Here is a 16,530-nt window from a genome sequence, read left to right as displayed (position 1 = left end):
CACAGATTAAGAAAACATTAATTATTCTTGTCTTTTCATGTTTTGCCCCTATTAATGATAGTGGAATTTTCCATAAAACTCTTTTAAGATAACTAAAATAAGGGTAAAATAGGGCATTCAATGGAAAAGTACTCTAAAAATAGTAATGGGACTTTTTAAATGGGACATCCCAAAATAGAATATGAGACTTCTTAAACGGGACGGAGGGAGTATTATTTAACTAGTTGAACCGTAAAAATAATGCCTTCACCTTCTTCCTTAACTTTTAAATTCAACAATTTTTTACTCTTAAATTCCTTTAGTTACACTTGTACTAAATGCATTGCCTTTTGTTCATAAACACTGTATTTTAGTAATTGCATTTTATATCCTCCATGTATTTTATAAAAATATGTCTAAAGAAATAAAGTAATTAAAAAAGGTAGAGCTGCCTAGTTAATGGTTTCCACTTCTCAACTCCTAACTACATAACATCCACGTATCATAATACTAAAAACAATGATTATTTTATTATAGTATAAAAAAATTAAAAGAAAAAAAATCAATCAGATTCTTAAATTTATGATTCGAGATTAAATAATTCAGTTTCAATTATTTTAATCAATTAGACACAAATTATTTATTTTCAGATCAATTAAAATAAAATTATATAGGCCAAATATTCTTATATACTCATAAGTATGGTTCATTTGCCAATAATACCATAATTTTAAAATCGTGGCAATTTTGATCTGTCTTTTATTCAACATATGCAAATATGTCCACAATCTTTAAGAATAATTTAAATCTTCAAATAACAATATGAATCATTCCAAAACAATAACATTTTAAAACTCTAAAACAATTGTGAGTATATTGTCATATTATCGATTAAATAATGGATCGAACTAGCACAATTTAAAAAACGTAATATGTTTGACAAACAAATTATAATTATGGGTATACAAAAGTATTTTGCCAATTGTATAATATCAAAAAAAAAAATAAAGACAAGAATGATCCAATTTTATTCTTATTTGATCAAAAATAAATAAAATTATCCTTAAGCGACTTAAAAATATATAATAATATCCTTAATTAATCAAAATAAATAAAAGTGAGTTATATGATCATGACTCATAAATTCAGAAACCGAAACAACCTTTTACTCGAAAATAAACCATAGTAAAGGCCATTTTCATCTTGAAAATGAAGAGTTCAATCTCTTCAAGTAATAACCCACAAGTCCTTAAAACAAAAACAAAACAACACCCTTTTCCACACCTTTACCATTATTTTTTTGAACAAAGGATCACTTTACCCCCTCATCTTGGTATAAAATATCAAAAACGTCTAAATTGAAAAAACCGCATTTTTATCCTGAACTTGTTAAAACCAGTAAAAAAATACCCCTTGTGCTGACGTGACACTAATTAATTACAATTAAAATCTAATTAACCTAGAGGCCTTTGAATTTTTATCCAAAAAAAATCAATTTTTTTTTCACTTTCCAGTTAGGAGGACCTCCTCCTCGCCGGAAGTCTGTTCTTGAGAGAACAGACCGCGATGGTCTGTTCTCTCAAGAACAGACCTGGGTCTGTTCTTCAAGACCCATAGGTCAAGAACAGACCCATGAGTCTGATTTAATTTTAAAAAAATATTGATTTTTTTATTAACAATATAAATTTTAGGGATTAATTTGGTATATATGTAAAAGTTGGACGATTAATTTGTAATTTTAAGTTTGAAATTAAAAGGATGAAATTGTATTATTTAAAAATTATTAGGTATTAATTTAAAATGTTTTAAAAAAATTAGGACTAATTTAAATTTTTTTCAATCAAAAACCACCTTAGAAAATCAAAACCACTATTAAAACCGGAGAGTGAGGTACATTCTCTAGGGTGAGAGTGGGGAGAGTTTTTTTTCTAATAAATTTGACAAGTTTAGGATAAAAATGATCCCGTTTTGCTAATTTGGACGTTTTTGATATTTTGTGCCAAGTTCAGGGGTAAGTGATCATTTGTTAATTATTTTTTTTGCTCTCTTTTTAATCAATCATTTAGTTTATTTTAACTCAACCCCAATTCTTTTTTAAAAATGGGAGTTTAATCCTAGTTGGTGAGCTACAATCCAGCTGCCATGTATTGACTTGGCTTAGTTCATGGAATGCTCGTTCTTGTTGGGTCCATTTTTTCTTTGGTCATCTCTAAATTTCCACCACCAATGTCAAAAACTTGTACAACTTAACATTTTCTTGTTCAAAATTTGGTTCCATTTCTGCTTATAATTATAAAAGGTAAGCTTTTTCTGGTACTTTTTGTTTAAATTTTAGTGAAAAGTTTGTAACTATATTGTTGAATGGAACCTGGGTTTGTATTGTTTTATGTTCTTGATAGTTTAGTTGGAAGAATTTGCCTTGGTAATTTCATTCTTGAAATAAGATGACTGATAGTTTAAGGAAGAATTAGTGGTGATTTTTAGGATCAAATGCAAATGAAATCATAGATTATATTCTGTTTTGCAATTTCAACAAGTTTGTATTTCCCAACATTAATTTTCACTTTTCATTTGATTGAAAGTCCCATCATTGGTGCTTATCTAGGTAGCACGGACGCGGACACGGGAAACGGGACACTCGGACATGGATACCACGAAACTGTGTTATTTTAAGGTTTTTTTATGTAAAAATGAAGTTTTGTGTCTGAAATGTCAAATGTCTCAAACGTTTCCGAAATGGGACACTTTAATTGAATGAAGTGTTCGTGCTACCTAAATGCTGATATGGAACTTTGGAACCAAAAAACGAAATGTAGTTCGAATTGCGAAATTTAGAAGATCGTGTTGAAATTGCAAAATATGCTATAGTTAATGATTCCAAGAAAATATGGTAACTTTTTCTAATTTGTATTTATCTATGACTTTAGCTTTGATACAAGTGTTTTAATGTTGCTATAATTGGATGTATGCAGTGAGGGAGTTGAACATTTAGGTGCTATGAAGTGCTTTCACTTAGCCAACAAAGAGAAAATGGAAGAGCAAAAGACTACAAAATCTGTTTCTGCTCACTCTAATTCTTCAACTTCCATGTCTATGTCAAATGAACTTGATATGAAGAAATCAGGGTCTGAGTTCAATTCTCAGAATATTTCCGATTTTAGCACGGAATCCTCCACAAAGAACTCTTTTGCTGCTTTATCTCAAAGACAAAGTAATCTTAGAGTCTTTACATTCTCAGAGTTGAAAACTGCTACGAAGAATTTTAGCCGCTCACTCATGATCGGAGAGGGTGGTTTCGGAAGTGTGTATAGGGGAGTAATTCGAACCACTGAAGATCCGAGTAAGAGAATAGATGTTGCTGTTAAACAACTTGGTAAAAGAGGGCTGCAGGTAAGCATTCCTAACCTTCTTAATGCTGTAGAAGTGCATTATTAATCTTCGAATGTGCAGCATTTAGTGTTTTAGAATAACTCTTAATATTTGGCTGTGTAATTTTTCTTTTGATCGAGTCTGCAAATAGTCTATAGAAGACCCGGTGATGGACAATCTGACAGTTGGAAACTCTGTTGCGCAGAAACTTGTCAGGTCCTATGTTTTGGCGTTCTATTTCCATTTGCAGAAACGCTTCTAAAATTCACAAAATTTATATTTGTAACCTATTCTTATAAAACATTCCTTTTTCAACGTTTTCTGCATTTTTCCGTTCCCGTGCAACATAAGTTTGAAACATTAGTCATCTCTTATGATTAAAGTGGACTAATTAGATTTATTGCATCATAATTCATATGCATTCTTCTATAGCTTCCGTTACATTACTATAAATATTCAATGTAATGCTGGTCGGTTCGAGAAGCTTTTATTCTGTAATAACTGTTCTGTAGGGTGACAAAATCATGCCTGCTATGTTTCTTACTGGGTGACATTTTGAAGTAGAGGTTTTTGATATGCATTTTTACATTTATATAGGGACACAAGGAATGGGTGACAGAAGTAAATGTTTTAGGAGTCGTTGAACATCCAAATCTAGTCAAATTAGTCGGATACTGTGCCGAGGACGATGAAAGAGGAATTCAGCGGCTGCTAGTGTATGAATATATGCCTAACAGAAGTGTGCAGGATCACTTATCGAGTCGACTTCAGACACCTCTTCCTTGGTCTGCCAGAGTCAAAGTCGCCCAAGATGCCGCCCGAGGTTTAGCGTACCTTCATGAAGGAATGGATTTTCAGGTACTCGTATTTTTGATATTTCGTTGTGTTACAGGCATTATCATAACTGGGATGTGCTTATATCATAATAAAATGCATGATTTATTGGTTCAGCTTCACGTGACTAATAAGATGGCAAAATGAGCATTGAATACTGAAATATGAGTATCAAGGTTTTATTAAAAGAGACGGTATCGAAGACAAATGAAAAATCAACAGAAAGATAAATATTTTGCTAAATTTCAGTGCTGCATCTGCAGATAATCTTCAGAGATTTCAAGTCTTCCAACATACTTCTCGATGACCAGTGGAATTCAAAGTTGTCAGACTTTGGGTTGGCGAGATTGGGGCCTATAGACGGGTTAAGCCATGTATCAACTGCGGTAGGTTTATTATTACTCAGAGTGGTATTAACCATTTTCGCATATGATGCACTATGTAGCACGGAAATGCTGAAACATAACAAAAATCTTTTTTTACTAGAATAGATTATTTATAGATAATGTTAGAAATCAGAAATTTCAGAAGCATTTCTAGAAATAGAAATAGAAATGAAATGCCGAAACGTGAATTCGAGAAGTTTCCGTGCAATGTAGTGATGCACCAATATAATTACTCTATGGATATTGTAAGAATTGGAATCCATTTCGACATTTTTCATTTCATAAGATAGTTTCTTAGATGTAAAGTAACTAATGAAGCAGTATATTTTACTTCTAAACAGGTTGTTGGAACCATTGGATATGCAGCACCTGAATACATTCAAACAGGACGTCTCACATCTAAAAGTGATGTATGGGGATATGGAGTTTTTCTTTATGAACTTATCACCGGCAGGCGTCCGATAGATCGAAACCGCCCAAAAGACGAACAGAAACTCTTAGAATGGGTACGGCCACACCTGTCTGATTTAAACAAGTTCGCGTTTATTTTGGATCCAAGACTCGAGGGGAAGTACAATCTGAAGACTGCACAAAAACTCGCTGCTGTAGCCAACCGGTGCTTGGTTCGTCAGGCGAAATCACGACCCAAAATGAGTGAAGTTCTGACAATGATAAACAAAATTGTGGACTCGGCTGACTTAGGAAGTCCATTGCTCCCTGTAAAAAGCTTGGCTCCGAAAGATGAATCTCGAGGGGAAAGATTAATAAGAAAGCTTCTGCATCCCGAAATCGGAGAGAAAATGTGGCTGGCTTGGAGAAGATGGAAATCAAAACTAATTAGGCCATGTTGAGAAAAATCAGGTCAGATACTAATTCTTCTTGTTCTCATGATGCAGTAAGGCAATCTTTTTTGATGTGTATGTAAATTACTCTGTTTTTGAGGAATATAATTGTAAATGATTTATATATATAAATCAGATCATGAATAGTTTTCTTGTTTGTAAGATTACTTGAATTGGTCCTCCATAAACTTGACCTGGTGCATGCTACTAATTATATTTTTATAGAAAAAGGTACAAATGTGACCCTAATGCTTAACTCGGGGAACACGTAAGTCCTTGAATTGTTTCTCGGAAATACACTCTAGAAATTTTAAAATTGGCTCAATTATGTCCATTTCTGAAATGGACCACTAGTTTTAAAATTTTAAGTGTGCCAATTTTTTTGTTAGATGCTTTGTTGTTCCTTGAGAGAAACGTTAGGGTAATATTTGCACTCTTTTTTTTTCCTTTTAATTAAGAGAGAGACTGAACGAACCGATAACTTTCGGCCGATTCGGTGAAAAATATGGGTTCAGTCAGTTCAGTATTGAGATTTAAAATTTTGGTTATTGGTTATTGGTTCGGGTTGAGATTTGGGTTATTTAAATTAACCGAGCCGGCCGCATAAATAAAAAAATTGACTTTTAGTTTTACTTGTTTTTTTAGAAACAGTTCCTTGTATCTTTTTGCGGTTTTAACCAAACTTCGGTCGATTCTGTTTTGAATTTTTACGGTCAGTTCAGTTTCGGTTTGTTAAATTCAATTTTGGGGATTTCTGTTTAGCTATAATCAAATTGACCAAATGGTCACCTCTATAAGGAGGAAGATAGGTTCAAATCTGGCATTCTCGATTGAAATATAATATTTCTATAATTAAGATAAGAATAATATATTAAATCTCTTAGTAAATATTTTGAAAGAATCATAATTAATCCATTCAAAGACACTGAAAACTGACCATATAATAACTCTGCCCATCCATAACCTAAAATTCAATTAATTTAAAATACTCTTATAATCTTCCCTCAAAAAAAAAAAAATACTCTTATAATCTAAATAAACATTAAAAATAAAAGCATATAACATGCAGATCACATAATGGAGCATGCATTAGGATTTTCAGAACTCAAACACTGTGGTGCATACAGTGGCTGACCACCAATTGTATACCCACTACACATTCCATTCATTTGAACTCTATGGTCCTGACCACCGTACATATCAACGGAGCCAGACCCATGATCGGGTCTATTATATCCCGGGCCTAACCGATATTCAGGTTCCAAGGATATGTTTTCTGTTGAAGACCGATGTTCAGGTCTACTATATCCCTGGCAGAACTGACATTCAGGTTCCAAGGCACCACATTCTGATGAAGACCGATTTTCAGGTCTACTATATCCCGAGATGAACCAACATTGAGGTTCCACAGTACCATATTGTGATGAAGACCGATATTCAGGTTTACTATATCCTGCGCCAAACCGAGGTTGAGGCGCCCAGGTGCCAGATTCTAATGAACACGGATATTCAGGTCTAATATCTATCGGGCCACATCCGCACTGAGGTTCAAAGTAACTGCATTCTGATGAACACCCGTCTTCAGATATACTATATCGGGGGCTGAATCCACACTGAGATTCCAAACCATTTCCTGACAAAGACCCGTGTGCTCCATGTTTTGAGCCGGAACCATACTGATGCTCGCTATATTCCGAAACAGGCCTATTCTGATATCTTGACAAAGGCTCTTCCTGATCAGGTGAACCATGTCCATAGTCATCATAGTCCGAGTCAGATTCTCGTTGACGTGGACGAACCTACATAAACATAAGCTGATATCATTAATATAAAATTTAATAGTACAATTTTGTCATTTTAATTTATGTTTTTTTACATTTTTATAAAATTATAATGATATTTATATAACATTATATTTGTTCACCTTATGAAAACTTTCTGAATTCGCCGCGGCCGCTTGTCGGGGCACCGTACGTTCAGAATTTTTGGTGTGTGTACGCTTGCCAAATAATATTTGTGCCAATTTGCATATTTTGCTTGAACCATCTTTTCTCTTCTTACGTTTTGATGCTTCCATTCTTGAGATAAAATGAAAACTCCAAAAAAAAAAAATACAAAAGTTTTTAAGAGAATGATTTGCTTTTCATCGTTCACTAAACCCTTATTTATAAAGTTGCAAGCACAATGCTAATATTGGGAAATATAATTGAGGAAATAAAAATGTTTCTATGCATTTGATTCCTAAATTTTGGAATTTGCTTATTTTGAAATTTAAAGTGGAAAAATATTTCGGTAAAAAAAGGAAAGAATAATATTGAATCCTTAAATAGTTAAATTAGTGAATTTGAAAATATCCGATCGGTCAAACCGATATCTTTTGGTCGATTCGGTGAAAAATATGTGTTTGATTTGGTTCTGTTTTGAGATGTGAAACTTCAGGTTTTCAGTCCGGTTTGAGATTTGGGTTATCCAAGTTAATCGAACGAACAAACGAACAAGCCGAATTTTCTTTTCTTTTTTTTATTTTTTGTTTTCTTCAGTTCTAACCGAACCGTACGAATAATTGACCTATTCGGTCGGGTCAAATTTCAAATTCTTTTAATTTTTTCAGTTGGTTCAGATTTGGTTAAAGTTTCATGTTCTGTTTTGAGTATTTTGTCGGTCGGTTAGTTCGGTTTTAAAGATTTCGATTCATTTTGGAGATCTCGGCTTGGTTTTAACCGAATCGAGCAAATCATCACCCCTAACTCATCCATGGAAGATGCTAATTGGATTTCACCCATCATTTAAATAAAAAATTAATTTTTTGATATGAAATCAAACAAATGGTAATAAAATATTACCACATTATTAAATAATATTTTTTTAATATCCTAATCATTATTTAATTTCAAAAGTATTTCTAAAAACGGAAATAAAATGCTAAAATGTAGAACTTGATAATTTTTCTTACAACAGTTGTAATGAAGATTATGCCAATGTTTTTGCTATTGCACTACTTTAATGAAGATTATGCAGCTTTCTTATACCTTAAAATTTTCTTGATCCTAAGTGCTAATAAAACTCTATATAGCTATATCATAATGTTAAAACCTGTAAAAACTTAACCTGACAGCAAATCCTGAAGCAGAGAGAGTTACAGGGTTGACTACTTTAGCATCAGCTATAAAACTCGAACGTTATCTGTTTTGTCGATGGATTTTCGAATCTTTTCGAATGCCTTTTCAAAGTCCCTGGGATATATAATATATTGTATGGCGTCGATGACGAATTGCTTGCATTCCTGCTTCTTGAAAGATAGATGCTATCTGTATATATAAACATGTTCTTATAGAAACGAAACATATACTTCAGGATAGCATTCCGATGTATTTAATGTTTTAAGTATGTTTTGCATCAGTTATCAGGACTCGGGAGCATCTATATATGTTGCACTCAAATAGAAACGCTGGAACAGAAAATAAGGAAACGATATTTTTACAAGAATATGTTATAAATATCAAGTTTCGTAGTTTCAGAAGCGTTTTCAAAAACAGAAATGAACGCCTAAATGTAGGACTCGCCAAGTTTCCTTGCAACATTGGGGTATTCAAGTCCAGCTTACTAGTTGCTTATATAATTCAGCTTAACTGCACAGGCCTAAATAATAACTTCATTTTTTTTTTTTTTGATAATTTGGGGAGGGGGGAGCGCTTGTGGGAGGAATCGAACCCACGACCTAGCAGTTTGCTGCTTAGCGCTTATACCATTTGAGCTATAGCTCATTGGTAATAATAACTTCATTAAGTATGAATCAAATGCCAAACTTTGTTTAACAAGTACGAAATTTAGCCAGATAAGAACAGGTTATCGGCAGTTATTACTGCACAATTTACCTGGAAAATAATCCTCCTCTGAAATCTCTCAGGCAAACCGAACTCAGTCTTTCTGTCAAGGCGAGCAGGTCGTAGATGCAGGATCCAAGGTATCAGCCTTATTAGTTGCCATAATGGCTATTACATTATCTATCTTATCAAATCCATCCATCTGAAAATACTGGAGAGTAAAAGGGACTCAAATTCTAGATTTTGAAAAAGGAAACAAAATGCGAAACATAAGAGTTGACAACTTTTCGTGCAGTATCGATAATTTGTTTCCATCGTGCTATTCTCGCCATTATTCATAGCGTACCTGATTCAGAAATTCGTTGAACTTCTGTGTCAGCTACATGTAGGGTGTCATGTCTAGCAGTAGCAATATTATCTACCTCATTTATAAAGATAATTGCAGGGGCATTTCATTTGGTCAGAACAAATATGTCACGAACCATTTGAGGACCCTGTAATTTAATAGCTTCAGAATTGACAATAACATCAAAACCACTCACGTGTCGCGTTTTATTAACGTGTATTGGTGCATTTGAATGATTACCAACCGCCTTCGAAAAACGTGGTTTTACGATTTCTTGGTGGACCGTAGAGCAATACACCAATACACATTAACTTGCAGAGTTCATGATTGATCATAGAAAGTTCAACAACTTCGATAAGTTCTTGCCTTTGGTCATCGTATCCTGATATCCTACAAAAAAACAAGAGAATGGATCAAAGCAAAGTAATACTTATAATGAGTTACTTTTAATGTTGTCTTTTGAGTTCTATAAATATTTTAATTAGTTCTACTTTTCTTTTATTTTTTGTAACGAGGACTCGCTCTCCATCAAACCGTGGAATGTGAACCGCCCGCAAGCCCATATATCTGTCAAATCCTGGCTATAATGGCCAGCAGTCTAGCCTAATTTACTCCATTTTTAGAAAGGGTGTAGTCGGGGTTTGTACCCACGACCATCTCACCTAGATGGCTAAAACTTAGACCTCTAGACTAAACCCGCACTAGCAACTAATTCTATATTTATTTCACATTTTATAGTATTATTAAAATTGTTTATAGACTTTAATTATACATAAAAGTTAAATTAATCTATATATGTAGATAATTTGATATTTAGCCATGCCAACCAAAAGTTTTAAAAGAGTCAGAAATGATTAACTTGTTTGAAAAGAAAAAAAAAAATCACGGGTTAATTAGTTTGACTTTAGATATATAGGAATGAAAAGTGCTACCAGGAGAAACATAAGGAATGTTTTAGTAATTTAACCAATGCGAATAACTATATAAACAATCTTCACGAAACGACGCCTGAACGATTTTCAAAAAAGACGCCTAAAGAGTGGCCAATTTTCACCCATAAAAACTCCATTTTAATCGCCATTTTCTTCAACAAGAAGGATTCTTTTCTCACTTGGATATTATTTTCAGGTCAATTTTTTTTATCTTTCTAATTCAATTAATTTGATTTATTTTAATGGGTTTTGTTTACTTGTTCCTGGGTTTTGTTTAGTTGTGCTCAAAGTTAAAGCTTTGGAAGGAATTTTAATGATTTATGTTTATGATTAGCATTAGGGTTTGATTTTGATTTGGGTACTGTTCTTGTTTGTTTTCTAATTTTAGATTGCCGTTTTTCTGGTATGTAATTAATATTTATCTGTTTAAATGGTAATTGATGAATTAATTTTTTGGAGATAAGAAGAGTCCTGTTGATATGATATTAGGTAGAACGGACACTTTATTCATTCGATTAACGTGTTCGTTTCAGAAACATTTTGGAAACTTGACATTTCAGACACGAAATTTCACCTTTTACATAGGATGATAGGAATTTTTAAAATAACACCGTTTCGTTTCGCCATGTCCCTGTGTCCAAGTCTTCTCGTGTCCAAGTGTCGCTGTGTCCAAGTGCCCCCGTGTCCCTGTCTAATTGCCCCCGTGTCCCTGTCCAATTGTCCCCGTGCCCGTGTCCAAGTGTCCCCGTGCCCGTATCCAAGTGTCCCCGTGCCCGTGTCCAAGTGTCCCCGTCTGCTACCTAGGTTTTGCTCTTCTGTTGTTTTCATTCTAGATTATGATTCTTGGGCAACCCACAAACCCTTTTTGAAGCTTCTGTTCTAGGTAGCACAGATAGGACACTAGGAAACAGGACACTTGAACACGGACTCAGAGAAACAGTTATTTTAAGCTTTTCTATGTAAAAACGAAGCTTTGCGTCCAAAATATTTCCGAAACGGGACACGTTGATTGAATGAAGTGTCCGTGCTAGTTGAAATCATATCTGTGATTTTTTTTATATGAGGATTCGTCTTTGAATAATTCTATTTATATTTATGAGGATTTGTGTCATGTGTGAAGTTTCATATAAAACTGATTTTGGCTGTTTTACAGGGTTCTTATAGCTACTGAAGAATTTGAGTAAGAACATATATTTGTGTAGGAAAGCTCTTTTCAAAAGAAAAAAGTATTTCTTTTAGCAGTCAGAGATTCTAGAGAGTAATGAAATAAAGATGATGGTTCACGATCAAGATCCTGATGTTGTTCGGTGGGGTCTCCATACCCTAATAGACGTTTGTGCACCTCCACGTTCTGGTTCATGTAACAGTGTCACTTATTATGGTACTCCTGAAAGTCAAGTTGGATATGTTGTAGAAGGTTATAACGAAGTAGTATATATGAATTATGTTGAGAATGATGCGGTTATTGCACGAGCTCTTCAGGATGAACTTTCACGTATTGATGCTGCAGAAGCATCGGGTTTTCAGAATCCTGGACAAGAATTAATTATTGCACAGAACTGGGGTAGTACTTCTGGAAGATGTGATAGTTCAGGTAGTTCTTCAGTTCCTGTCTAATTTATTACTTATTTTTTTGGCTGCTTTATCGATTTCATTTCTTAATTTGTATGCACCACTTGTAGAGCACATGGGTGATGATCTCAACAAAAACAAAAACGAGTCGGATTCTTCTAGCAAGTGTGGAAGTGAAGAGAATGATGAAGTGCCAGTTTCTTCTTCATCCCCTAATGTAGGAGAAGAAGAACATTTTCATAGCAACGGAGAAGAATCATTTAGAATGCAAGACCTGTCGCATCTTTTGGAAATAGAAGACGAGTCAACTCTTGATGGTGAAGTGGGCAAAAGGCTCAATCATATGGCTTCTATTCCTGTAAGTGTAACAGAAATTTTCATGAGATTCATCTGAAGCTTAAGATAAAATCATTTCAACAAAGTTGTGAGAGCCTATGCATGGGAGTGTACAAATAACATGGTAATCTGTCACGATTACGAAATTACTAGATGGTTAGTAATTAACTTCCCTGAATTTTCATATTTTGTTTTTGCAGCATGTCCCAAAAATTAATGGAGAATTACCATCCGAAGATGAAGAGGTATCAGATCATCAAAGGCTGCTAGACAGGTCTTACATCCGGTCTTTCTTTTTCTAATGCTTATTATGCTTAATCTCTGTGCAATCTTTTGGTGGTCAAATGGGCTGTTGTAAGGATAGGGGCAAGTAATTTCTTTCATGTTTACCTTTGAATTCGGTGTACTGCAATGTGTATAGACATCCAGTCATGTGTTGAATGTCAACATTGTTTGTATCTACTACTTCATTACTCCATGGAATTTTACTTGTTTTTGATGAGTGTAGTCTTGAACTTTCAGTTCCTTCTGGCCTTTCAGTTGGAACACTATATTTTCTTGTTGTTTGAATTTTGACTTTAATTTCCCTATGTTGGTCTTAGGTTGAAGCTGTATGATTTAATTGAGAATACAGTTCAAGGGGATGGCAACTGTCAGGTTGGTCTTCTAAACTATGAAGATAATTTTTTCACGAGAAGTTGTTTTTTCTCCCAAATAATAGTCCTACTTGCTATCAACTGAAATGGTGCCTTATTTAGTTTCGTATTTCTCCAGTTTCGTGCCTTATCAGACCAACTTTATCGTTCTGCTGAGCATCATAAAGCTGTGAGAGAACGAGTTGCTTTCGAGGTTTGTTGGTTTAAACAATTGTGCTGTTTGATTTTATTTGTTCTTTTCTCAGTTAATTCCATGATGAAATAAAACTTTGAATTTTGCTTACTTTTTACGTCATGTTATCATCAGCTAAAAACACACCCACGGAAGTATGAGGGATACGTTCCTATGGCTTATGGTGATTACATGAAGAAAATGAGCAAGTTTGTAGCTGTCCTCCATTTTCCTTTCTTTGCTAAAAGATTTATTAGAGTTGATTCATACTTACATATTTGTATTTTTTCCACCTCGCTTTTGTGTGATTTATTAAGGACGGGGGAATGGGGTGATCATGTCACATTGCAAGCTGCTGCAGATTCGGTATGAGAATTAACTCAACACTTTTGAATTCTCTTGTACTTGGTTTTATTTTCTGGTTCCTCTGTTGTTAATTTGCCGTTCTACTATTCATTAGCGTAAGCTTTAAGGAATTTTTATATGATCTGATCGCAATAAATGAATAAATGCTCTATCATATTTGATTTCAATATCTTATAAGAATATGTAATTTTGTCTCTATGTGTTACTACCTAAAATTGTATGCTATGGAGTATTTTTAAATCACTACAGTTTATGTAAAAGTCTTGCTGGTTTAAATAATGGCAGTTTCACTTTTACTGAATTTCCAACCATATGTGAAGCAGCTGTCACACTAAGTCATTGGAACTGCTATAGTTTTATAAGCTGTCAGTTGGAATATTTTGTCTCCTGTGTGTGAGCTAGAGCCCCGGCGTGATAGTAAGTAACAATAAGGGAGACTGCAATGTAGAAAAGCGAAGGGAGTTTCAAATGCCATTGCCATATAGACCCAAATTTCTAGCATGGCAACCACGAGTTTAGACCCTGTCTGTTTGTATTTTTTAGGGACTCATAGCAATGGGGATGAACCTCAGGTCTCCCCTAAGCAAGAGTTTTTTTTCCGCCAAATCTTAAGACAGAAATTATTCAGTTCTTCAAAACTAGCGATATGGTTTAAAAGAAAAGGAACTAATACTTTTGTGTTATAGTAAATTGTTCTTTCACTACAGGACAGTATGCGTAAGCAGAACTAGAATTAATTGTTTGGGGTCATAACACCTTCACTCCAAATTAAAAATAGATGAATTTAAGTGCACCTTACGTGTCTACATCCATTTTTCCATGATAGGTTTATCTGTCTTGTTCTCGTGTCTCTATTGCCCTGATGGCTATTACTTCTCTTTGTTTATGTTTTCAAGGGTCCATTATGCATTTTCAAAGTATCTCTAACTATCTTTGCTTATCATTTTTTTTCTGTAATAATGACTTGCAGTAGTCATTTTAATAATATTATGAATTTTTTTTCTGTTGCTTTTGATCAGAAGATCTTGCAAGTTAAATTAGGTGTATGTATGCTGTTGAGTACGAATATCTAATGCTTCATTGCTTTGGTTGTTTAAAAATGTTTGGAATGGGGACGCATATTAGGGTTAAATAACTTAAATTATCGGTGGAAAGCTGAAATCTGGAATATTAATTGGTATGTAACATTTAGGTGAACTGAAGAGCTTTTATTCACATATTGCTTACAATCAAAAAACTATATTTGTTTTCTCTTATTTATAGTTATAAAATTTTATTAAGTCTAAAATCATTTAAGTGGGGCTGCAACTTTTTAATTTTAATAACCCTGAATGCTTAATTAATGTATAATTTTTATGTAATTGCAGTATGGTGTGAAGATATTTGTGCTAACTTCATTTCGGGACACGTGTTACGTTGAGATCCTTCCGGAAATTTTGAAGTCCGAGCGAGGTAAGATTCATGAGAAGCTTTCTGTTTTCAGTTTTGCATTGGTGTGCTGAATGGTGAAACATATAATTAAGAGACCAGTTCACTGGTTAATCAATTAGATTTAGAACGCTTAGGAAATTTTTACAACACCAAACAAGCAAGGGAGAAACAAGTTGCATACTACAGTAAGTAACAAAATCATCCTTAGGACTCCATGAAATTTGAAGCTGAACATGCTCACAAGATGCCTAAAGCATTTTTTGGTGTTATTATTACCCTCGGTTCTCGCTAACATAAACAGAAGTTCTACTCCAGTTATGAAAGAGATATGTCACATCTTGGACAGTTTTACCAGAAATTTGTTAATGAAGACCATTATTTCCGTCAAATAAATTTTCTTAACATACCTCTCTTCTCATGTACCAATGTTGTATCATAGATAGATATATTAAGAGTTTGAGTTACAAGTAGCAACATAAGATTTTCAAAGTGTTATCCCTGCTGCTTCAGTGAATCAATTTCGTCAAGCATTTATCCAGTGGAATGCATGAATCATTAAATGTTATTTTTATATAATTGCGAATAGTGATTACTGTTGTTTGTGAGATTTAAGTTTTTTCATGTCATGCCTTACTACTCGAGGTGCTTAGCGTGATAGTTATAATTTTGTTTTGGCTAGTTATCTGCTTGAGCTTTTGGGCCGAGGTACACTACAACTCAATTTATCCAGAAGGAGGTAAGTATGTTAATACGAGTCGAATAATGTTTTTCTTTTTTATTGTTTCGAGTTTATTTAAATGGTGTTGCTGATATGCAGAGCTACCCCTTCCGGATACTAGAAAAAAGAAGAAATGGTGGATGCTTGGAAGCTAAGAAATACGAATGGTGAACGGGTTATCTGATGCTTCTGCTTCATGTATTCCCCAGATGTAATTATACCTTATAAGACTGTAGATTTGCTTACTGAATGAGGAGAGTATAGGATATTAGATCTGTTGTATATACCAAGTTTCTTTTATTCTCTAATTATTTTATTCATTCTTTTCTGCCTTTTATATCTTCTTTCCAAACCTCCAAGGCCTGAGGAATTTAGTTCTGAGTGAAGATTGGTAATTGAACTTGTTCTCTTGGGAATATTAACTTCTCCATTAGAATTAAACTCAGAAGCATTGAGGCCTAGCATGACACCGTTTTTCCTTCTTACATCAATGTGGTGGGTTGAAAATGAGAGATTTTCTGCATTTGGATTGTCTCTGAATTGTTGCTGCAAATAATTTTGACCATTGGGTTGTCCAGATCAACATGACCATCTGCCTCTGCATGCCTAAGTTTTGATAATCTTAAACCGGATAATGAAGCTGCAATCTCACCAAGCTCAGTCATGCCAGGAGAATGACCATTTTCACCAGTAGACCCAGCAATAGCGTTCTTTTTTTCATGGGAGGAAACTCTGCTTCCCACAGGAGGAAGGCCTGAACCATGAGA

The 16,530-nt window shown here is 34.1% G+C and overlaps 2 protein-coding genes across 4 annotated transcripts; both read left to right on the top strand.

Annotated features, from left to right (window-relative positions):
* The first annotated feature begins 2,064 nt into the window (after positions 1-2,064).
* Positions 2,065-5,572, top strand: LOC126660494 (serine/threonine-protein kinase PCRK1-like). 3 transcript variants are annotated; one of them, XM_050354040.2, is made up of 6 exons: positions 2,065-2,278; positions 2,585-2,869; positions 2,952-3,369; positions 3,946-4,206; positions 4,446-4,568; positions 4,910-5,572. In XM_050354040.2, exons 3-6 carry the CDS (start codon positions 2,977-2,979, stop codon positions 5,417-5,419), a joined length of 1,287 nt encoding a protein of 428 aa, XP_050209997.1. In that variant the 5' UTR covers positions 2,065-2,278; positions 2,585-2,869; positions 2,952-2,976; the 3' UTR covers positions 5,420-5,572. The 3 variants fall into 3 exon arrangements, with proteins under 3 accessions (XP_050209997.1, XP_050209996.1, XP_050209998.1); XM_050354039.2 differs by lacking the exon at positions 2,585-2,869; XM_050354041.2 differs by lacking the exons at positions 2,065-2,278; positions 2,585-2,869 and adding an exon at positions 2,378-2,401.
* A 5,001-nt stretch (positions 5,573-10,573) lies between these two features.
* On the top strand, positions 10,574-16,100 carry LOC126660495 (OVARIAN TUMOR DOMAIN-containing deubiquitinating enzyme 9). The gene is made up of 11 exons (XM_050354042.2): positions 10,574-10,708; positions 11,666-12,106; positions 12,195-12,442; positions 12,621-12,694; positions 13,023-13,077; positions 13,195-13,269; positions 13,384-13,457; positions 13,566-13,614; positions 14,982-15,066; positions 15,725-15,781; positions 15,863-16,100. Exons 2-11 carry the CDS (start codon positions 11,785-11,787, stop codon positions 15,916-15,918), a joined length of 1,095 nt encoding a protein of 364 aa, XP_050209999.1. The 5' UTR covers positions 10,574-10,708; positions 11,666-11,784; the 3' UTR covers positions 15,919-16,100.
* The last annotated feature ends 430 nt before the right edge of the window (positions 16,101-16,530 follow it).

Source organism: Mercurialis annua, linkage group LG8 (genome assembly GCF_937616625.2).
Source record: "Mercurialis annua linkage group LG8, ddMerAnnu1.2, whole genome shotgun sequence".
NCBI lineage: Eukaryota > Viridiplantae > Streptophyta > Magnoliopsida > Malpighiales > Euphorbiaceae > Mercurialis > Mercurialis annua.
The sequence above is the reverse complement of the archived record's forward strand: the minus strand, read 5'-3'. Positions and strand labels throughout refer to the sequence as shown.

What these genes read in the sequence shown, in the direction of transcription:
- LOC126660494 (XM_050354039.2), top strand. Translation starts at nt 2,977, where the DNA reads ATGAAGTGCTTTCACTTAGCCAACAAAGAGAAAATGGAAGAGCAAAAG. An exon ending in TTGGTAAAAGAGGGCTGCAG is followed by an intron (nt 3,370 to 3,945) that starts GTAAGCATTCCT and finishes ACATTTATATAG; the next exon opens with GGACACAAGGAATGGGTGAC. An exon ending in TAAGCCATGTATCAACTGCG is followed by an intron (nt 4,569 to 4,909) that starts GTAGGTTTATTA and finishes ACTTCTAAACAG; the next exon opens with GTTGTTGGAACCATTGGATA.
- LOC126660495 (XM_050354042.2), top strand. Translation starts at nt 11,785, where the DNA reads ATGATGGTTCACGATCAAGATCCTGATGTTGTTCGGTGGGGTCTCCAT. An exon ending in GAGAACGAGTTGCTTTCGAG is followed by an intron (nt 13,270 to 13,383) that starts GTTTGTTGGTTT and finishes TGTTATCATCAG; the next exon opens with CTAAAAACACACCCACGGAA. An exon ending in TACATGAAGAAAATGAGCAA is followed by an intron (nt 13,458 to 13,565) that starts GTTTGTAGCTGT and finishes TGATTTATTAAG; the next exon opens with GACGGGGGAATGGGGTGATC.